Genomic DNA, 23,205 nt, shown 5'->3' on the forward strand with positions numbered 1-23,205 from the left:
TTCCACACACAGTCTGTGCCTGTATTTAGTTTTTACTGCTAGTGAGGGCCGAGAATCCACTCTCCCATAGGTACGTAGTTGCAAAGGGCATCAGTGTCTTAACAGTGCCATTTGCCAAGGCAGGATACTCTTGAGCGCAGCCCAATCCAGAAATATGACAGTGGCATCTGATTTAAATAACATTTTCACAGAACCTCTTGTTGCAATTTGATGAGGTTCTCTTGTTGAGATATTGTTAAGTGGACTGGAGGCATGGCATGAAAGGGTTAACGAATCCAGTTGTTTGTGTCATCCGCTTCAGGAAAATACCTGTGTAATTGCGCACCCAACTTACTCCTGTGCTTCGCTGTATCTCATTTGACATTGTCCGTAAGCTTGAGTTCATTTGCAAACAAACAAATCTTACAATGATGGAAAGACCTGTGTGTTGTCCTTGTTAATGCAGACAGAGAAGAGCTCCAACTTCTTAATCATAGCCTCAATTTTGTCCAGCACATTGAATATAGTTACGGAGTCCCTATAATCCTAGATTCAGATCATTCATGCGAGAGAACATCCCTTGTCAGCAACAGCCTTTCCGTGGATGCTGCAGTGTACCCAAGTGGCGTCGGGAGCAACTGCTTGCACGCGCGTTACCACACTATGTATGTGCGACAGGTAGCGGAGTGGTTAGAGCGTTGGACTAGTAACCAAAAGTTTGCAAGATCGAATCCCTGAGCTGACGAGGTAAAAATCTGTTCTGCCCCTGAACAAGGCAGTTAACCCACTGTCCCTAGGCCATCATTGCAAATAAGAATTTGTTCTTAAATGACTTGCCTAGTTAAATAAATGTAAAATAAAAAGTCTCCCTGTCATGGCTTTTGCGCAATCAGTACAGATACCAACACATCTTGACCACCAAAGTCCATTTGATGTCACAAAGCTGTCCAGTATTTAAAAAATATCCTCTTCTGTTGTCCTGGTTTCCAACGTCTGTTGACTCATCCAGTTGTAACGCATATAATTCACTGGCTTGTATGCGAAGCAGTAATTGTTTCAAACCATCTCCTGCCATGTCACTGATGCGTTGTGAAAGTGTTGTTTGATGAAGGCATTGTCTGTATAGTGTTTTTGGGCCTTCTCCCCCAGTATTGTCCCAGCCATATCTGCGGTAGCAGGAAGAATTACGTCCTCCACAATAGTATGGGGCTTGCCTGTCCTAGCCACTCGGTAGCTCACCATATAAGACACTTCTAGCCCTTTCTTATGGTATCTGTTGCTTTTATACATGTCTTACTACTTGAAAGTCATCTTTATTCTCTCTCAAACTTGCAATGTATTTTGTTTCTAAATGTCTGCGGAAGAGTGAAGGTTTCACCAAGTTGAGAGAGAACCGTTGCACATATAACACACTGTGGCCGAGGAAAGGCACTACTCCAAATATAAGTGAAACCCAAATCAATGTAGTTCTCATCATATTTGCGCCTCTTTAATGGTCCTGAATTAAAAATGGGTTAAATCAACAACAACAAAAAACTCACCCATCAACACACAATTCCCCATAATGAGAAATGGGTGACACTACATTTTGAATTATTATTATTTATATATTTTTAATATTTATGTGAATCACAATTTTATTTGGAGTACCCCCAATGCCATTGCGCATACCCCAGTTTGGGAATACCTGGCCTACATGATGATTATGGACAAAAAAGTGAGATTGACAAATAAAAAATAAACGGCAGCCAAGAATCGATCATCATGTCACCAGAATAAGACCCTCTATTTATTGGAAAGGAGCATCAAGTTCATCACCTTGCATTTTCACCACCCTGTGAAGTTCATAACTTATTTCATCAAGTTTTAATGTCACATGCACAAGTACAGTGAAATGCCTTTCTTGTAAACTCTAATCCCAACAATAAAGTAATCATAATTTATTTAATCTGTAGCCTAATAAACTGCATGCTTTCTCAACAAATCAAAATGGAAAGACCACACATGTCATCGCGTCACTCCACGTATCCTTCAATATGATGGTTATTATATCAATATTTGCATATAAAAGCATGTTTCCATTAGGCCTGTTATGATATTTATCTGACTTACGTGTATAAAAAGGTAGGATGGAAACCTGGTTAGTGTCAATTATTGTGTGTGTTCATTTGGCCGTATGTTTATCCTTGTAAATCTAACCAATCTTACTCTAGTTTGAATTGACAGAAATTTGCAATTGGTATAAAACCTTTTTTCATTCTGTGCAGATTGAATAGCTAATATTTTTATGCTCTGTGTGTATAGGGGTGAAGCCGTACGCTTGTTCCATGTGTGACATGAGGTTTTTCCAGCGTTACCACCTGGAGAGACACAGCCTCACTCATACGGGTATGAGTCCTCTTTCCGTACCCATCTCACATAAAACAAGCGACCCATTTTACTCCTGTTTGTCACGGAGCAGCCTCTCAGTAGAAATGTATTGAGTGTAAAATAAATATGTATTTCTTACATGACAGTCTGCCAGCCTCAGGAGCTCACGATGAGACAAATCTTTATGCTAGGACAAAAATTGTGGCATTCATATACACTACATGGCCAAAGGTATGTGGACACCCATTCAAATTAGAGGATTGTACAATTTCAGCCACACTCGTTACTGACAAGTGTATCAAATCCAGCACACAGCCATGCAATCTCCATAGACAAACATTAACAGTAGAATGACAATTACTGAAGAGCTCGGTGACGTTCAACGTGGCATTGTTATAGGATGCCAGCTGTCCAACAAGGAATTTTGTCAAATTCCTGCCCTTCTCGAGCTGTCCCGGTCAACTGTAAGTGCTTTTTTTTGTGAAGTGGAAACGTCTAGGCGCAACAATGGCTCAGCCGCGAAGTGGTAGGCCATACAAGCTCACAGAATAAAATCGAAGAGTGCTGAAGCGCGTAGCTTGCAACAATCGCCTGTTCTTAGTTGCAACACTCACTATCGAGTTCCAAACTGCCTCTGGAAGCAACGTCCGCACAAGAACTGTTAGCTGCACACAAGCCTAAGATCAACATGCGCAATGCCAAGTGTCGGCTGAAGTGGTGTAAATCTCGCCGCCATTGGACTCTGGAGCAGTGGAAACACCTTCTCAGGAGTGATGAATCACTCTTCACCATCTGACAGTCCGACAGACAAATCTGGGTTTGACGGATGCCAGGAAAAGGCTACCTACCCAACTGCATAGTGCCAACTGTAAAGTTTGGTGGAGGAGGAATAATGGTCTGGGGATGTTTTTCATGGTTCGGGCTAGGCCCCTTAGTTCCAGTGAAAGGAAATCTTAATGCTACCTCATACAATGACATTCTAGACGATTCTGTGCTTCCAAATTTGTGGCAATGCCACCATGCAAAAAGTGAGGTCCATACAGAAATGGTTTGTTGAGATTGATGTGGAAGAACTTGACTGGCCTGCACAGAGCCATGACCTCAACCCCATCGAACACCTTTGGGATGAATTGGAACGCAGACTGCGAGCCAGGATTAATCGCCTAACATCCTTGCCGACCTCACTAATACTATTGTGGCTGAATGCTGCGGGGACTTGCTTCCTAAGTTCCAACATCTAGTGGAAATCCTTCCCAGAGGAGTGGAGGCTGTTATAGCAGCAAAGGGGGAGGAACTCTATATATTAATGCCCATGATTTTGGAATGAGATGTTTGACAAACAGGTTTCCACATACTTTTGGCCATGTAATGTGGGTAGAAATGCAGACATACTATATAGTGATATGTATTTGACCATTCTGACACTTTAAATGTTTGAAACTATTAGACTTATTCGGAAAAGGTCTGTCTCTTGCCCACAGAGGGAATGGTCTCTCACTCTCTCTCGATGTCTAATCCTTGTACATGATTTACTGGTAGCTGTTCATGGCGAGCTAGCTCAAATGTAATTGATAATGGCTTGAAGTTGGTACAGAATATGGCTGATGACTATTTTCTAAGTTTTGTAGATAAAAACAAGTTCTTAGCCAAATAGCTTATTTTGATGTGAGTGTTAACTGCCTAATTTATAGCTAACGTTTTTGTGGTAGAATCCTGACGTTTGTTGCTATTGAACCTAAATTGACCTTTGGCTTTTGTTAATTGAGCTTGATTGGGCATAATAACATTTTGTTTTTACCTTAAATGTATGCTTGATTGTTTGTCTCCAAAGGTTAAGACTTAATTGGGAAGTAATTGCTCTCTATAGCAACAAACATTGACACCTCTAGTAATATACCTTATCAGTCCTTACATTTTAATGAAATGTATGCTCGTAGTTTGGGATTAGGGAATTGGTATGTGTTTCACTTTATATAATAAGAGCACTAGCTAATATATTGATACTCTGCGTGTGTGTGTATAGGGGTGAAGCCGTATGCATGCAACATGTGTGACATGCGATTCTTCCAACGTTACCACCTGGCGAGACACAGCCTCACTCATACGGGTAGGCGCCCCCTCACCATAGACCTTATAGAGTAACATTGTAGTGCTAACCAGGTTTCCTCAATGAAGTGAGTTAACATACAGTACCAGTCAAAAGTTTGGACCCCTACACATTCAAGGTTTTTCCTTATTTGTATTTTCAAATTTGCAGAATAATCTTTTTTGGTTACTACATGATTCCATGTGTGTTATTTCACAGTTTTTATGTCTTCACTATTATTGTACAATGTTGAAATAAAGAAAAAACCCTGGAATGAGTAGGTGGGTCCACCTTTACAAGTTTACCAATACTTTATAAAAATATACCCAATCTCAGGCGCTTTGTACAATACTTCATGATTTTAAATGAATCGCCATGTATTTGTCAAATTGTATTACGTGTCTTCAGATAGAGTTCTGTAGCTGAAAGCCATTATCATACTATTATCATGCTAGAAAATTATGTTCTCTTACAAGGTTTGACATCATAGTGACAACTTGGTGCATTTTTTAAAAACCAAGACGTTGGCAGCTAGCTAAAATATTGATGTTCTGTGTGTATAGGGGTGAAGCCGTACGCTTGCAACATGTGTGACATGAGGTTCTTCCAGCGTTACCACCTGGCGAGACACAGCCTCACTCATACGGGTATGAGTCCGCACACCATGCCCTTTTTATTATTATTTTTAAATATATATTTTTTTACAATGGGCTGGAAACACTGTTGCACCAATTCACAAGTTTCTTATGTTCTTGCGTACACTGGCGTGTAGCCTCAACAAACTAAAGTTTAAGAACCGCTAAACAATTTGTGGCTTTCAGTTAATATCTCTGGATTCACTGGATTAGTATCTTGGCAATATCGTTGAAAATTGTCAAACCAACCCTTTAGTGAGTGCATTAATTAGCTATATTTCTATACTGAAATGACTGCGGTATGCTCGTGATTTGTTTTAGATGACTTTATAGCCATTTAAATATTTTGAATGGAAATCAATGATGTTGAACTCTTATGTCAGTGCAAGTTTGCATGGCTGTGATGTTTAATTGCTGCCAATGTTCTGGCAATGTCTTGGCTTTCTTTTGAGTGTGTTAAGGACTCTAGTTTATCAAAGGGCAAGATGCAGACTTTTCTAAAGTTGGTGTTCTGTGTATGTATAGAGGTGTATTGACTGGTGCTCTGTGTGTGTATAGGGGTGTATTGACTGGTGCTCTGTGTGTGTGTGTGTAGGGGTGAAGCCGTACGCTTGTTCCATGTGTGACATGAGGTTTTTCCAGCGTTACCACCTGGCAAGACACAGCCTCAAACATACGGGTATGGGTCCTCTCACCATACCCATTTCACATATGTTGGCTACGGATGGAGACCAAGAAGTTGTTTATAGAATTTCTTTGGACAAGTTGCACCGCTGCCTCTACCTTTACTAGTCCACTGAGTTCCAACTTTTTCATGCATATATTGGTGTCTGGCACAATTCAAACCCAGTTAACACATGTTCTTAAAACAAGCCTTTCTATATTCACATGACTGTTGCAGGTACACTCTTGGTTTAGATTTATTCTAAAGTTTGGTGCTCTGTGTGTGTATAGGGGTGTATTGACTGGTGCTCTGTGTGTGTATAGGGGTGAAGCCGTACGCTTGTTCCATGTGTGACATGAGGTTCTTCCAGCGTTACCACCTGGCGAGACACGGCCTCACTCATACGGGTATGAGTGCTCATTTACCATCTTACTCTCAGTACTTTTTTTACTGGAGCTGCTGACTCAAAATTATTCAGTTATGAATATTTTTATGGTTAGACTAAGTTAGACAGAACATTCATTGTTGAATGTCCTTGTGTTGGTAAACCCTTCTCAATCTCAGTGAATGGAATAAAGAGGCTTTGTTGGAAACTACTGTCCACTATAAAGAAAAATCCCCATATTATCAAATATTAGAGTGATGTCATTATATATTAAGAATGTATTGTTTCATTATTATTTATTTGGTCAGTGATCTCTAACCAAGTTCCTCATAATTGACTATTTGTAACAAGGGGAGAGATTATCACCAGGTGGCATTGTTTTTTACATTTACATTTAAGTCATTTAGCAGACGCTCTTATCCAGAGCGACTTACAAATTAACTTTAGAGAAAATCATTGTATTACATTACATTACATTTAAGTCATTTAGCAGACGCTCTTATCCAGAGCGACTTACATATGAGGAATGTAATTGCTAGTACTCTTAAGGGTAAGGACACTATCGAAGTATGGTTTTTCATTGCATGTGATTGTTTATACTATTTAAGTTGTAAAGCAGGAAATTGAGCATTCAAATGTATAGAATAGAATAAAACTGCAACAAAGATGGCTAATATTTGTATGCTCTGTGTGTTTAGGAGTGAAGCCGTATGCTTGTTCCATGTGCGACATGAGGTTTATTCAGCGTTATCAACTGGAGAGACACAGCCTCACTCATACGGGTATGTGATCTCACTTTGAATCCCTCTCGCTTCAATCTGGCCTCAGATGCCATGCATGAGCCCCACTGCATTGTGGTTAAATGTGATGTTGGGGTAAAATGGAATTTAATTGATACATATGGCTGCATCAAACTCAAATTTGTATTGTTAAAGGCATTTTATTTAGAAATTAGACTGCATTTATGCTTAGCCATGTTTCCTTTCAGAACAGGTTTTCTGAGAGAAAGATGTTGAATATTGTTCTACATAGGCAGAAGATTTCCAAGGTAACCAGTTTAGAGGACTATGATGGATTATTATCCAACCCTTAAATCATTGCACAGCATTAGTTAACCAGCATCATATCATGTTTAGAAATTAGGCTTGTTAGTGAAATGAACCCATTTAATCAAGCCCCAGGTCTGATATAAAATCTTTAAACCCCCATCTTGGGAGTTGAGCTAGAGTCTGGCTAAGAGCCAAAATTTTAGGCTGCAACATTGGTTTTTCAAAAAATGTCCAATGGGAGCCATCTTTGATGTAGGGCTGGTCGGTATACCTATATTACCGGTATTAATGCACGGACCTGTTTGGGTTTTTACTTTACCTGATCTCCCAGCGCGTTTCCACCGTTTTGCTACTTTATTCGTCTTTATCCCTCCTGCTGCACTACGCTTTCCACACTAAGCCCTGCCCACTCACTCGAGAGGGTAGCTGCTCGACCACGTGATTCACAAGCACTTTCTTGCCGTTAACCCAGTACTGCAGTCTGCATGGTTAAATAGCAAGTTGTGGCTAAAATAAATCTTGTTAGCCGCTAATACTAATATAGCTAGTTAGCTGGCTAGCTAGCGTTCTAAATGTACTAAGAGTCAGTACAAATGTAGCCATCTAATACAGCATGGTACCAGTGCTGGTGTAGGCCTAGATAAGCATGTTTTGAACAGCCTATATCTTTTTAAATCGGAGAGGAAAAGGTAAAGCATGAATATGTTGGCTAAGCTACATGATTGAAGAAAATAACATGTAATGTAACATCTAATTCGGGTCAACTGGAGACACTGACTAGTACTTTGGTTCCTACCCTTTCAATAATTCCTCCCTGGTTCATTCAGTCTGTCGTGTTAAACAACAATATATTCAATTTGCAGCCCACTATATTCTAACTATATAATTAGAACATTAATTCTATTTCCATTCCAACAGTTCACCAATTAACTAGGCTTTGTTTTTTTGCCCATATCATGCAGCCCTGCATGGCACAGTGTGGAAATTATAACAAAAAATGCAATGGATTCAACCATATAAAACAATAAGAATAGCGAAAAGCCCATTGAAATCACGTATGCGTTTTCACCCTAGGGTCATGAACTATACTGAACAAAAATATAAACGCAACATACAACAATTTTACTGAGTTAGAATTCATATAAGGATATCAGTCAATTGAAATGAATTCATTAGGACCTAATCTATGAATTTCACATGATTGGGGAGGGGTGCAGCTAACTGAGCCATGCCCAGTTCTTCCCTACAAAAGGGCTTTATTACAGACAAATACTGTCTGGGTGGCGGGTCTCAGAAGATCCCGCATATAAAGAAACAAGGTATAGGTCCTGGGCTGGCATGGTTACACGTGGTCTGCGGTTGTGAAGCCATTGTGAGGTGGCTTATGGTACAGAAATGAACATTGAATTCCCTGGTGGACATTCCTGCTGTCAGTATGCCAATTGCACACTCCCTTATCTTGGCATGGTTGGGGCGGCAGGGTAGCCTAGTGGTTAGAGCGTTGGGCTAGTAACCGGAAGGTTGCAAGTTCAAACCCCCGAGCTTTACAAATCTGTCGTTCTGCCCCTGAACAGGCAGTTAACCCACTGTTCCTAGGCCGTCATTGAAAATAAGAAATTGTTCTTAACTGACTTGCCTAGTTAAATAAAGGTAAAATAAAAAATAAATAAATTGTGTTGCGACAACTGCACAATTTACTATGGCCTTTTATTGTCCCCAGCACAAGGTGCACCTGGTTTATCATTATGCTGTTTAATCAGCTTCTTGATATGCCACACCTGTCAGGTGGATGGATTATCTTGGCAAAGTTGAAATTCTCACTAACAGGGGTGTAAACAAATTTGTGTACAACATTTGGGAGAAATAAGCTTTTTGTACATATTTTATTTTAACATTTTACATGTTGAGTTGTATAGTTTTGTTCAGTGTAGGTACTCCTAAAACATTTAGAATATGTTATTATTCAAAACTTAAAATGCCGTTATGCGAAAAATATATGATATTTTGGCCATATCGCCCAGCCCTACTTTGATGGATTTCAGGATTGTAGCATGAGTCGGACGGCTTCAGGAGTTTGAGACGTCACAATAGCATGGCAAAAATCACATGGTTGTGTGAATGTGTGTGATGTTTAAATATGTACCAACTGCCTAAAATTTTCACATCTAATGTTCATATGAACAGCATGACGTGAAGCCATCTGTCCACCAGTATTTTCACCCAAAATTCTAACCTGACTCGGAAATTGCAATTGTTATTAGCTAAACCATTGGCAGCGAGTAGCCACGCTTAGGCTACAACAGTTGTTTTGTGGTGTATTATTGCAGTGTATTAGGGCACTACCTTTCTTAGCATTACCCTTTGAACATGGAAACGGCCCAATATGGCCTACTCATTGGGCACTGAAATTGTGTCCCAATTGGATTAGTAGATTGCACCTTTTTGACCAACCACTGAAACAACATTTTCTGTCAAAGTAATTTGTCTGGTGAACAAGACCAAAACTTATCGAGCTACATTACAGTAAACTTAAGATCGATCATTTTTGGCAGTTGACATTTTTTATACTGAAGTTGGTGCTCTGTGTGTATAGGGGTGAAGCCATTTGGTTGCACCATGTGTGACAAGAGGTTCTTCCAGCGCTACCACCTGGCAAGACACAGCCTCACTCATATGGGTATGCACCTGCTCACTGTATCCCTGTAATTGAACCCTAGTATACAGGGTTTGCAGGTTTTATGCACAAAAAAAGATGAGCACAATTTTATTTGCAGGTTTGATATCAAAGTCCATAATTCAATTTCCCTTAAGGATGAGGGTTAGTTTTTCCACCAGGTGACATCATCAGCTCGTGTTGTGGACAAAGCTTTGAAAAACACATTTAAAAAATATCTCACTTATTTGGGGGAAACATTTTTTAAGATTTGTTAATCGTGAGTATATTATGGTATAGTGGTAAACTACCAATCAATTTAACTTCCAAGTATATTCATATCTAAACCTAAAATTCGAGGCTCTGAAATGATGTATTGATGCTCTGTGGGTTTAGGTGTGAAACCTTACGCTTGCACCCTGTGTAACATGCGGTTTGTTCAGCGCTACCACCTGACAAGACACAGCCTCAAACATACGGGTACAGTCCGCTCATCGTACCTATCACACATACAAGCTAGTATAGGATGTTAGTAAAAATGTCACAGGCACACGTTCAATAAAGATGTAAGACTTTGCAAAAATAGCAGTTGATTTGATCAGGTATTATGATAAATTAGTTAAAGATTAAATAAAAAGTACAATATATTTAATTTTCAAGACATGCTGGAGTAGTGATGACTGAAGACGGGCATTTCTATACATAATGATTGTGATTTGCAGTCCTTTACAAGTGAACTCCTTTGATGAAAACTGTAATATTGCATCATTGCTATGTTGTACATGCGAAGTTCCCAGTAGCACTAGGTCATAAACTGCCACTAAAACCACTTTCTTTTTGCAACTTTATAAATTTGAGCGCTTTTAAAAAAGCTTTGAACTACCAGCAGATAATGTCATCAGTTCATCTACTGTGTTGTATCATTAAGTGCAATTTCCTTCATTCTGAAGTCTGGATGGACGCCTTGTAAATTGTGGTTCATCATAAATGAATTGTGTTTTATTGGCCAATCCAAAATTTGCTCACTATACCAACACCTTTTTGATTAACCCCCAAAACCGCAAGCTTTTGAGTTGGTAGTGTAATCGGACTCTTCAGGATGAATTTTATAAGCTATCAATTTATGATAATGTATATGCCTGAACTTAATATTGGAACACATTAATTTATGAAGAGTGCGGCATAAAATAATAATGTTCTGTGTGTATAGGGGTGAAGCCGTACGCTTGCACCATGTGTGACAAGAGGTTTTTCCAGCGAGACCACCTGCGGAGACACAGCGTCACTCATATGGGTATGGGTCCCTTCACTGTACCCATGTCATTAATCCACACCTGAACCCTAGTATACAGAGTTGGAAGGGTTTAGCCTATATGCTAGCTACTGCGTGAATCAAGGATGGCCAAGAATTTGTTTATGATTAAATAACATTTTAGATTGTTGAATAAATCATGGTTCTAGGGATGTTAAGGGGGGCTACCAACTGAACCTTAAATTCTGCTGTTTGAAAGCAGCATGTTGATAAGAATGTTGCACTATTGATAAATTGTTGATGGTACTGAATGTGGTGTAGTTTATGGTATTGGATCATGAACTTCTCATCATCCAAGTGCAATTTCTTACATTCTCAGCTCCGTGGATGGACGCCTTGTAAAATTGTCTCATCCTAATCGAATTATGTTTAATTGGCCGTCCTTAATTTGCGCACCTTACTTTTTTGATAGACCCTAAAAATGCAAGCTATTGAGGTGGTAGTGAAATCGTATTCTTCAGGGTGAATACCCTGGAAGTTATGGTGCGTTCGAGTGCTGTTGGAAATCCGAAAATATGAGGTCCGGACTCTGAAATAACCACTTGAACGACATTCCAAATTGTTAGAGGTGGGAAACTTGGGCCCCAAATGTTTTTTTTAGACCAAAATATGGTCAAACAAAGCCATTTACAATGTAGCTAGTTTGACACATTGTCAATGTAAGCAAGCTAGCAACATTGGTTCTTCGCCATTAAGCTTAAATGTCATTGGTTGAAAAATTGTGAGCGCCAACTAAAATAGCACTTGAACGCACTCATGTCATAACAATGACTTCACCAACTGGGAAATACGAGATTCTGAGGACCAGTCAAACACACCACCATTGACATCAGTGGTTTATCAAAATCTATTTAGTATAAATGTATATGCCTAAGCTTAATTTTGGAAGACCTCCGTCAATGGAAAGTGAGACATAAAGACATTTTGTATTTTCTGTGTGTACAGCGGTGAAGCCGTTCGCTTGCACCATGTGTGACAAGAGGTTTTTTCAGCGCCACCACCTGCAGAGACACAGCATCACTCATATGGGTATGGGTCCGCTCACCGTACCCATGTCTTTAAGATCAGGGTACACCTGAACCCTACATAATACATAGTTGGCGAGGTTTAAACACTTTAACTCAATAATATTTGAATTAAGCAAGTGTTACCATAATTGGTTTTCTTGCATCTCAAAAACACCTTTAAAAACACTCAATCCTTCTGCTTGAAATTAGCACGTTGATAACAATAACAGAGCTAGGTACATATTTTTTTATTGTACTGTTTTTGGTGTGAAGTTAATGGTAAAAGATCAAACTAGTCATCAATTTCTTACATTCTACATTTTATTGGCCACCCTTAATTCTTGCACCTTGTCAACAACTTTTTGATTTAAAAAAATAAGATTTAAAAAAACGCACGCTATTGAGGTGGTGGAGTATTTAGATTCCTCAGGGTGAATACCCTGAATGTTAACGACTTCAGTGATTTTTATAGGAAATCCATGTAGTATAAATGTATATGCCTGAACTTAATATTGGAAGACTTCAATCGATGGACACTGAGACACAAAATAATCTGCTTGTGTGTGTGTGTGTGTGTGTGTGTGTGTGTGTGTGTGTGTGTGTGTGTGTGTGTGTGTGTGTGTGTGTAGGGGTGAAGCCGTACGCTTGCACCATGTGTGACAAGAGGTTTTTTGAGCGCCACCGCCTGCGGAGACACAGCATCACTCATATGGGTATGGGTCCGCTCACCGTACCCACATCATTAAGATCAGGCTACACCTAAACCTTAGTATACATATTCTCAAAGCACCAGAGCCTCCAAAGCTCAGAAGATCTGGTATATACCTGAACTTAATATGGAACACTTCAATCGATGGAGAGTGCAGCATTAACGCAATGCTGTTCTGTGTGTATAGGGGTGAAGCCGTTCGCTTGCACCATGTGTGACAAGAGGTTTTTTCAGCGCCACCACCTGCGGAGACACAGCATCACTCATATGGGTATGGGTCCGCTCACCGTACCCATGTCTTTAAGATCAGGGTACACCTGAATCCTAGTATACAGGGTTGGCAGGATTTATATGCTAGTCATGCACAAAGAAATGTATAGATTATATATATATATATTATTTGCGGATAGGTTGGATATGAAAAACACAATTTCCCATAAGTTTGTATGGACAGCAGTGGCTTATAAAGAATTCATTTAGTTTAACCGAATACACATAATATTGGAAGACTTCAGTGGATTCATTCTGAGAACCAAAGTAATGTATTGTTCTGTGTGTATAGGGGTGAAGCCGTACGCTTGCACCATGTGTGACAAGAGGTTTTTTCAGCGCCACCACCTGGCGAGACACAGCGTCACTCACATGGGTATGTCATTAAGGCTATTGGTGAAATGTTTGCATGTTAGGTTTGATATTAAAAACGTCCATAATTCCATTTCTTCTAAGGACAAGGGCTTATATTACTACCAGATGATGTCATCAGCTCATGTGATGTGTTTTGCTATTTTGGAAAAAACAACTACACCGACTGTTCGATAACTCGCACCTCAATAGCATGCGGATTCGGATCTCTTCCAAATTGTCTTATATTTTCAACCCGAGAATATTTCAATTGAGCAGGTGTTATCATACTTTTTTTCTTGTAACCTTTACAAGAAGTAGTTATAGTAATTCTACCATCCAAAAACGGGTCCATTCTGCTGCACGTTGATAACACTGTGCTTATTATTAGCTCTCTTGTAATTTCGTGTCAAGTGTTGTTTTAGGTATGAGAGAAATCACACTTGATGACAAGTTCACGTTTACATTCTGAACCCAGTGGATGGAAAGCCCTATATTTTCTACCATTTTAAAAGTGAGTTCTGTACAGATGACGTTTTATTGCTCAACCCCAATTCCCACATAAAAAAAAACGTGTGCTTTGTTTGACTCCAACGACCACCGCGAGTTATCGAAGTGGCGGTGTAATGACATTTTCAGTGTTAATCCTCTGTTATAATTGCATAGGTTTACAACAGTGATTAATAAACAATCAATCAAGTATAAACTCATACACATGCTATTCAATAGATTCACACATCTTTGAAGGATGAATGGAGTGTGAAACAGAAAAATAATAAAACATTCTTTGTGTATAGGAGTGAAGCCGTATGGTTGCACAATGTGTGACAAGAGGTTTTATCAGCGCCACCACCTGGCAAGACACAGCGTCACACATATGGGTATGGTTCTGCTCATTGTACTTCTGTCATTAAAGGGATAGTTCACCCAAATTACAAAATTACATTGGTTTCCTTACCCTGTAAGCGGTCTACGGACAAGGTATGACAGCAGTACATGCTTTGGTTTAGATTCCCTGGCACGGTGTCCAAATACTGGAGTTTTAGCATTTGTGGCACAAATCTCATTCACATCGTGGTACCAATATTATCATTTTCAGGCATGTTCAAATCATCGACGTGACTGAGCTGCACAATACATTTTTGACACTTGGATGATTTGGACGTGCGGAAAATGCTAATGTCGGTACCATGACTTGAATGGGATTTGTGCTATAAATAGTAGCATTTTGCGTGCCTCCCGAGTGGCCCAGCGGTCTAAGGCACTGCAGTGCTTGAGGCTTTACTACAGATCCGGGTTCGATCCCGGGATGTGTTGCGACTGGGAGACCCATGAAGCAGCGCACAATTGGCCCAGCGTTGTCTGGGTTAGGGGATGGTTTGTCTGGCCGGGATGTCCTTGTCCCATCGTGCTCCTGTGACGGGCCAGGCACTTGCACGCTGACAGGGTCGCCAGTTGTACAGCGTTTCCTCCAACACATTGGTGCGGCTGGCTTCCGGGTTAAGTGAGCAGTGTCAAGAAGCAGTGCAGCCTGGCAGGGTCATGTTTCAGGGACCGCATGTCTCTCGACCTTCGCCTCTCCTGAGTCGTCTGTATGGTAGTTAATGTGTTTGAGGCAGGACAAAACTGTAACTACAAATTGGATATCACGAAGTTGGGGAGAAAAATGTCTCAAAGACATTTTCTAAAAATAAAAAAAAGAAACAAACACTATTAGCATTTGGAAACCGTGTCAGGGAAATAAAACCAAAGCATGGATTGCTGATGTACCTTGTCCATAGACTGCTTACAGGGTACGGAAACCAATGTAATTTTGCAATTTGGGTGAACCATCCCTTAAAGATCAGGACACACACACCCTAGTATACAGGGTTGGCAGGATTTATACGCTAGTCATGCACAACAAAATGTATTGGTGAATATATCATATTTTGTAAGTTATGTTTGATATGTAATTACCCTTGAGAATGAAGCTAATATTACCACCAGATGACATCAGCTCATGGGATGTGTGCAAAATGTATTACCAAGAAATTGGCAAAAAAAAACAAGTACATTGACCACTCTTAACTCATGCATCAATAAGATTAAAAACTTAGTTGTGGAGATGTCTTCCAAACATGTTTGTATTTTCAAGACAGACAGTTATGATAATTGTTATTGGATTGGATGTTATTGGAAACTGCAGAAACGGTTAAAGATGTCTACAATCTGAAAACACCCAATCCTGCTCAGTATTGCCAACTTCGCCACTTTACACTAGTCACTAGATCTAGCAACATTTTGGACCCCTGAAAGTGATTAGGAGTCAGGACGAATTCAGCGATTATTTAAAGCATTCTCGAGCGTTTGCCTCAAGAGTTTTCAGAAATTTGCGACAGACTATGTAATGATCACATGCCTTGAAAATGTGTGTAATCTAACAACTTCTATTGACAATGTGTAGACAATAGCTTTTTTCCCCCAAAAAGTTGGCAACACCGGCCCTGTTGCATGAAGGCAGAATAGAATGTTGATAATAACAGCACTTAGTGCATATTGTTAGTCCAGCTGTTATTGTGCCTGATGTTTATGGTAAACCTAATATTGGAAGATTTCAATATGGAGTGTGAGGCATTACAGTAATGTATTGATATTCTTGTGTGTGTGTATAGGGGTGAAGCCATACGGTTGCACCATGTGTGACAAGCGGTTTTACCAGCGTTACCTCCTGGCAAGACACAGCCTCACTCATTTGGGTAGGGGCCCGCTCACCGTACCCACTGTACCCAAGATCAGGCTACACCTGAACCCCAGTATACAGGGTTGGCAGAATTTATATGCTATTCGTGCTCAAATGAATGTATTCAGTGCCTTCAAAGTATTCATACACCTTGAATTATTCCACATTTTGTGTAACAGCCTAAATTCAAAATGGATTTATAGATTTTCTTGCCCATCTACACGCAATACCCCATAATAACAAGTTAAAACATGTTTGCAGATTTATTCAAAATAAAATACAGGTATCTAATTTACATAAGTATTCACATCCCTGAGTCAATATTTTGTAGAAGCACCTTTGGCAGGGATTACAGCTGTGTGTCTTTCTGGGTAAATCTGAGCTTTACACACCTGGATTGTGCAAATTTGTCAATTTCTTTAAAAAATTATTCTAGCTCTGTCAAATTTGTTGTTGATAATTTCTAGACAATCATTTTCAGGTCTTGCCATAGATTTTTCAAGTAGATTTAAGTCAAAACTGTACCTCTGCCATTCACTGTCTTCTTTGTAAACAGCACCAGTATAGATTTGTCCTTGTTTTAGGTTATTGTCCTGCTGAAAGGTGAATTCATCGCTCAGTTTTCCTCTAGGATTTTGCCTGTGCTTATCTCCATTCTGTTTCTTTTCTATCCTAAAAAACTCCCCATTCCTTAACTATTAAAAGCATAACCATAACATGATGCAGCCACCACTATGATTGAAAATATGGAGAGGGGAACTCAGTAATATGTATTGGATTTGCCCCAAGCAACACTTTGTATTCGGGACAAAAAGTGAATTGCTTTTTGCTACATTGTTTGCACTAATACTTTAGTGCCTTGTTGCAAACAGGAAGCATTTTTTAAAGTATTTTTTATTCTGTACTGGTTTCCTTTTCACTCTGTCAATTAGGTTTGTATTATGGAGTACAATGTTGATCCATCCTCAGTTTTCTCCTATCACAGCCATTAAACTCCGTAACTGTTTAAAAGTCACCATTGGCCTCATGGTGAATTCCCTGAGCGGTTTCCTTACACTCCGGCAGCGGCGTTAGGAAGGACGCCTGTATTTTTTTAGTGACTGGGTGCATTGTATATTTTATTTATATATATATATACCAGTAGCTGCCCTTCTTTACGAGGCATTGGAAAACCTCCCTGGTCTTTTGCGGTTGTTTGAAATCCACTGCTCGACTGAGGGGCCTTACAATTATCTGTATGTGTGGGGTACAGAGATAAGCTAATTTTTACTCCTGAATTTATTTCGGCTTGTCATAACACGTACATTTTCAATTCAGGCTGTAACACATCCATATTTGGAGGAAGTCGAGGTGTGTGAATACTTTCTGAATGCAATATAGGTGAAATATATTCTCTACATTTTAGGTTTGATCCCCCAAAAAGTTAATAATGTAATTTCACTTAAGGATTTGAAAGGCTAGTTTTACTACCAGATTACATTTGATGAGATGTGTGGTGGATATAAGCGATTTAAAAAAAAAATGCATGAAACTTAATTGTCCAAAAAATGATCACTGAAAACACAGGACGTCATGCCTCAATAAGTTTCAAATTGGAATAACTCCCAGGTGTAGTGATGTCTTCCAAAATTGTATGTGTATTTTAAATCCAGACAGTTTATGATGTATTAGTGAAATGACCGTTATTGGAATCTGCAGAAAGGGTTAAAGATGTCTACAATCTGAAAACTCCTGCTCCGTATTTCCAACTTGGCAATGTTTGCACTAGTCATTAGATCTTTCAGTCCCCTTCTCATTTTCCCCCCTAAAAGTGGCTAAGGTAAATTCAGCATTATTTAAGGATTATTTTACCTGTTAGTTTTCAAAAAGGAAGTGACTTTCCTGCAGTGATATGGCCTAGTCAGAACAGCAGCGTACACACTCACTGTGCTGATGATGATCACATGCCTTACAAATGTGTGTTTTGAAGTTATCATGGAAATCAATTGTCTACTTTATCTACAATTTTTGTAACATTGTGCTGCTAACAATAGCTGGTTTCTTACCCCACAAGAAGTTGTCAACACCAGTCCTGTTGTGTGAAGGCAGAATGTTGATGACAGCACTTAGTGCATATTGTCTGTTGTGCTGTATTTGTCTGAACTTTATGGAAAACTTAGTGGAAGATTAACAAGAGGCACAAAGTAACATATTGATGCCCTTGTGTGTATAGGGGTGAAGCCATATGGTTGCACCATGTGTGACAAGAGATTTTACCAGCGATACCACCTCTCAAGACACAGCCTCACTCATTTGGGTAGGGGTCCGCTCACCATACCCACTGTACCCAAGATCAGGCCACACCTCAAGCCTTGCATATAGGGTTAGCAGGATGTACAGGAGCAGTCACACCTACTCATTCCAGGGTTTTTCTTTATTTTTACTATTTTCTACATTGTATAATAATAGTGAAGACATCAACTGAAATAACATATGGAATCATGTAGTAACCAAAAAGTGTTAAACAAATCAAAATAAATTTTGAGATTCTTCACTGTAGCCACCCTTTGCCTTGATGACAGCTTTGTACACTCTTGGCATTCTCTCAATCAGCTTCATGAGTTAGTCACCTGGAATGCATTTCAATTAACAGGTGTGCCTTGTTAAAAGGTAATTTGTGGGATTTCTTTCCTTAATGTGTTTGAGGCAATCAGATGTGTTGTGACAAGGTAGGGGTGGTATACAGAAGATGGACCCATTTGGTAAAAGACCAAGTCCATAGTTTGACAAGAACAGTTCAAATAAGCAAAGAGAAATGACACTCCATTACTTTAAGACATGGTCAGTCAATCCGGAAAAAGACCTTTGAAAGTTTCTCCATGTGCCGTCGCAAAAACCATCAAGCACTATGATGAAACTGGCTCTCATGAGGACCGCCACAGGAATGGAAGACCCAGAGTTACCTCTGCTGTTGGAGGATAAGTTCATTAGTTACTAGCCTCAAATTGCTGCCCAAATAAATGCTTCACAGAGTTCTAGGAATAGACACATCTCAACATCAACTGTTCAGAGGAGACTGCGTGAATCAGGCCAAATTACTGCAAAGAAACCACTATGAAAGGACACCAATAAGAAGTAAAGACTTGCTTGGGCCAAGAAACATAAACAATGGACATTAGAACTGTTGAAAAACTGTCCTTTGGTCTGATGAGTCCAAATTTGAAATGTTTGGTTCCAACCGCCATGTCTTTGTGAGATGCAGAGGAGGTGAACAGATGACCGCCGCATGTCTGGTTCCCACTATGAGGCATGGAGGTGGTGGTGTGATAGTGCTTTGCTGGTGACACTGATTTATTTAGAATTCGAGGCACAATTAACCAGCATGACTACCACAGCATTCTGCAGTGATGCGCCATCCCATCTGGTCTGCGCTTAGTGGGACTATTATTATTTTTTCAACAGGACAATGACCCAACACACCTCCAGGCTCTATAAGGGCTATTTGACCAAGGAGGAGAGTGATGGAGTGTTGCGTCAGATGACCTGGCCTCCACAATCACCTGACCTCAACCGAATTGAGATGGTTTGAGATGAGTTGGACTGCAGAGTGAAGTAAAAGCAGCCAACAAGTGCTCAGCATATGTGGGAACTCCTTCAAGACTGTTGGAAAATAATTACCGGTGAAGCTGGTTGAGAGAATGCCAATAGTGCTCAAAGCTGTCAAGGCAAAGGGTGGCTACTTTGAAGAATCTCAACTATAAAATGTTTTTTGATTTAACACATGATTCCATATGTTATTTCGTAGTTTGTAGAAAATAGTATAAATAAAGAAAACACATTGAATGAGTAGGTGTCCAAACTTTTGACTGGTACTGTATATGATAGTCATCATGCACAAAGAAATATAGGTGAAATATATGTTAGGTTTAATATCCAAAAAAGTCCAGAATTTCCATAAGTTAGGATGAGAAGGGGTAGTTTTACTATTAGATTACATCATCAGCTCATGTGATGTGTTGTGGTTGTGGACTAAAACATTGAAAAATACATTTTAAAAAATAGTTGGAGAAAACATCTCCCTGATTCTTCCACCTGAATCCCCTGTAAGTCATTGCATGAATTGAAATTAGTGTTAAAAATTAGTTTAGCGTAAATGGATATACTGTACTTAAACTTCCTATTGGACTTAAAATGGTGCGAGGCACAAAAATAATATCTCAATGCTTTGTGCATTTAGGTGTGAAACCTTACGCTTGCACCATGTGTGACATGAGGTTTGTTCAGCGCTACCACCTGACAAGACACTGCCTCACTCATACGGGTACAGTCCGTTCACCGTACCTATCACACATACAAGCTAGTAAAGGATGTTCGTAATGTATTTTCACACACGTAATGAAGGACTGCTAGAAAATAAACATTTCTCATCTACATAGTTTTGTAGTGATAAATTAGTAAATTGTTGATTTTAAGTTTAAAATACTGCAGCAACACAAATTAATATTTGTAATACATTCTAGTACAAGTTCCATTTTTTGATTGTTTAAAGCTAGACCCCTAAAGATCTTCAGCTAATTTAGCTATCATGTGGATGTTGACATAATAAAAACATTTATTTGAACAATACATCTATAACAATCTATTTCCTGCTATTCCAAACATGAATTGGCCAAGCACTTCCATAAGTAAAACGATATCATATTGTAAGCTTGTTGTGAGACATTGTCTGCAGCTAAGTAGCTATTGCTATAATCATTTTAGTGAAGAATTTAGTTAAAATTTGAAACTACAACTATTTTTTACATTGTCTAATGATTATTTTAGCTAGTTGTTTTGCAGTGGGATTATACGTTCTGCGAAGGCTTTGACACACAATTACAGATTTAGTTTTTAATAGTTTTATTCGGTGCTTAGTTCACAATTAGTTCACAATTGCGTGTGTTGATTGTTGTTAATTAGCTAGTAGTGTTTTATGATGAAAAAAAACTAGTGTTCATTAGATCTTAATAAACAAGTCAGATTGCCACGTCTTCTCATCCTTGTGATCAACAGCCCCCATCTTCAGGGTCCACATCGTGATATGACACGTAAAGCACTCTTACTGTAATTGTTACATGCTTATGGTAGCAAACAATTATCTCACAATAGTATTTGTAGTGCTAACTTGATTTTTGTGTTGTACTCTTTGGAGTGAGAGCTAATGCATTGCTCTGTGTGTGTAGGGGTGAAGCCGTATGCTTGTTCCATGTGTGACATGAGGTTTATTCAGCGTAACCACCTGGAGAGACACAGCCACACTCATACGGGTATGCCCCCATTTACTGTACCCTTATCCCCAATAAAAGCTATTTTAACCAAAACAAATATATGATCACAACAAACTCGAGTTTGGATTGTCATGTCATTTGATGAGCTGTTGAACCAGCCTCAAACTATCAAAACTTTTCAGGGGCATAGAGTTGGTTTGATTTAAAAAGCAAAAACAAATATCAGTTTCCACTTTTATCTACACATAATGAGTTGATGACAAGACATCTTAAAATGTTACCACAAGTTTAGTTTCTTATCCTTAATTCTTGTCCAGAAACTAGCTCATTCAATAGTTTGTCTTAGTTTTGATGTCAGAAGATCTAAAGAAACAGTTTGCCATCACTTTAACAAACATTTGTAGATTGGTTATTGTAACCAGTAGACTTTTAAGAGTAAATCATATACAGTTTGTCTGTGGATTTGATGTGATGAATCTGTTTGTGTGCTCTTTTAGGGGAGAAGCCGTTTGCTTGTGACATGTGTGACATGAGGTTTATCCAGCGTTACCATCTGGAGAGACACAAGCGTGTCCACAGCGGAGAGAAGCCTTATCAATGTGAGCGATGCCAGCAGGTAAAATAACTTAGACACAGACGAGGCACAGAGAAAGAGGCACACACATACCCAGGCACGTACATATACACACCTGCATTGTAGAGATGCCATCTGTGTGAGCAGTGCCAACACGTAGAAGAACGTGCCTTGCGTGCTGGCACTGAGGAACACATACACACCCAGACATGCTCACGAAGCAAGGAGAGAGCGTCATGCCCTCTTACGTTACAAAACATCTGCCGCAGGGTGAGCAGTGACCGCGCATTGGAGAATGGTGTCAGAGGCACATGTACACGCTGATAGACACGTAGCAAAGACATGCCCTACCAGGTTATAATTTTATTTTTTTAGGGTGAGCAGTGCCAGCACATAAGATAATGTATTGCATTGGTCATGCACACACACACGGATATACCAACATACGTTGCCTGCCCACGTTAAAAATAAGTCTTCTCCTTATGAGCTGTGCCCACAGGTAAGAGAATGTATGCACATACTCTGACATGCAGTCACATTGGTAGCAATGAAGTGCTTTGAAAGGCTGGTCATGGCTCACATCAACACCATCATCCCGGAAACCCTAGACCCACTCCAATTCACATACCGCCCCAACAGATCCACAGATGACGCAATCTCAATCTCACTTCACACTTCCTTTTCCCACCTGGACAAAAGGACCACCTATCTGAAAATGCTGTTCATTGACTACAGTTCAGCGTTCAAGACATTGCAGTGCCAGGACAGCACACTCTCCCTGAACCTGAGCAAGACAAAGGAGATGATTGTGGAATACAGGAAGAGGATTGCCGAACACATCCCCCTTCACGGGGCTGTAGTGGAGCGGGTCGAGAGTTTCAAGTTCCTTGCTGTCTACATTGCCAACAAACTATCATGGTCCAACCACACCAAGACAGTTGTGACGAGAGCACGACAACGCCTTTTCCCCCTCGAGACTGAAAATATTTAGCATGGGTCCCCAGATCCTCAGTTCTACAGCTGCACCATCGAGAGCATCCTGACCGGTTGCATCACTGCCTGGTATGGCAACTGCTCGGGATTTGACTGCAAGGCGCTACAGAGGGTAGTGCGTACGGCCCGGTATATCACTGGGGCGAAGCTTCCTGCCATCCAGCAAGCGGTACCCAGAGCGCCAAATCTAGGTCCAAAAG

At 39.8% G+C, this 23,205-nt stretch overlaps 1 protein-coding gene across 50 annotated transcripts in view; it reads left to right on the forward strand.

Moving 5' to 3' along the window:
* The window catches only part of LOC124031211 (gastrula zinc finger protein XlCGF58.1-like), a 39,951-nt gene that overhangs the window by 13,445 nt on the left and 3,301 nt on the right, over window positions 1-23,205 (forward strand). For 6 of the 50 annotated variants that reach the window (XM_046342185.1, XM_046342191.1, XM_046342188.1 and 3 more), the window contains 19 exons: window positions 2,284-2,367; window positions 4,373-4,456; window positions 4,999-5,082; window positions 5,666-5,749; window positions 6,058-6,141; window positions 6,818-6,901; window positions 9,762-9,845; window positions 10,218-10,301; window positions 11,032-11,115; window positions 12,079-12,162; window positions 12,770-12,853; window positions 13,037-13,120; window positions 13,412-13,495; window positions 14,268-14,351; window positions 16,125-16,274; window positions 18,405-18,488; window positions 20,409-20,492; window positions 21,394-21,477; window positions 21,936-22,054. In XM_046342185.1, the coding sequence (XP_046198141.1) occupies window positions 2,284-2,367; window positions 4,373-4,456; window positions 4,999-5,082; window positions 5,666-5,749; window positions 6,058-6,141; window positions 6,818-6,901; window positions 9,762-9,845; window positions 10,218-10,301; window positions 11,032-11,115; window positions 12,079-12,162; window positions 12,770-12,853; window positions 13,037-13,120; window positions 13,412-13,495; window positions 14,268-14,351; window positions 16,125-16,274; window positions 18,405-18,488; window positions 20,409-20,492; window positions 21,394-21,477; window positions 21,936-22,054 (1,697 nt within the window). The remainder of the gene's footprint in view (window positions 1-2,283; window positions 2,368-4,372; window positions 4,457-4,998; window positions 5,083-5,665; window positions 5,750-6,057; window positions 6,142-6,817; window positions 6,902-9,761; window positions 9,846-10,217; window positions 10,302-11,031; window positions 11,116-12,078; window positions 12,163-12,769; window positions 12,854-13,036; window positions 13,121-13,411; window positions 13,496-14,267; window positions 14,352-16,124; window positions 16,275-18,404; window positions 18,489-20,408; window positions 20,493-21,393; window positions 21,478-21,935; window positions 22,055-23,205) is intronic. The other 44 variants (XM_046342196.1, XM_046342208.1, XM_046342206.1 and 41 more) reach the window with 41 other exon arrangements.

The sequence above is a fragment of the Oncorhynchus gorbuscha genome, linkage group LG03 (assembly GCF_021184085.1).
Source record: "Oncorhynchus gorbuscha isolate QuinsamMale2020 ecotype Even-year linkage group LG03, OgorEven_v1.0, whole genome shotgun sequence".
NCBI classification, from domain to species: Eukaryota; Metazoa; Chordata; class Actinopteri; order Salmoniformes; family Salmonidae; genus Oncorhynchus; species Oncorhynchus gorbuscha.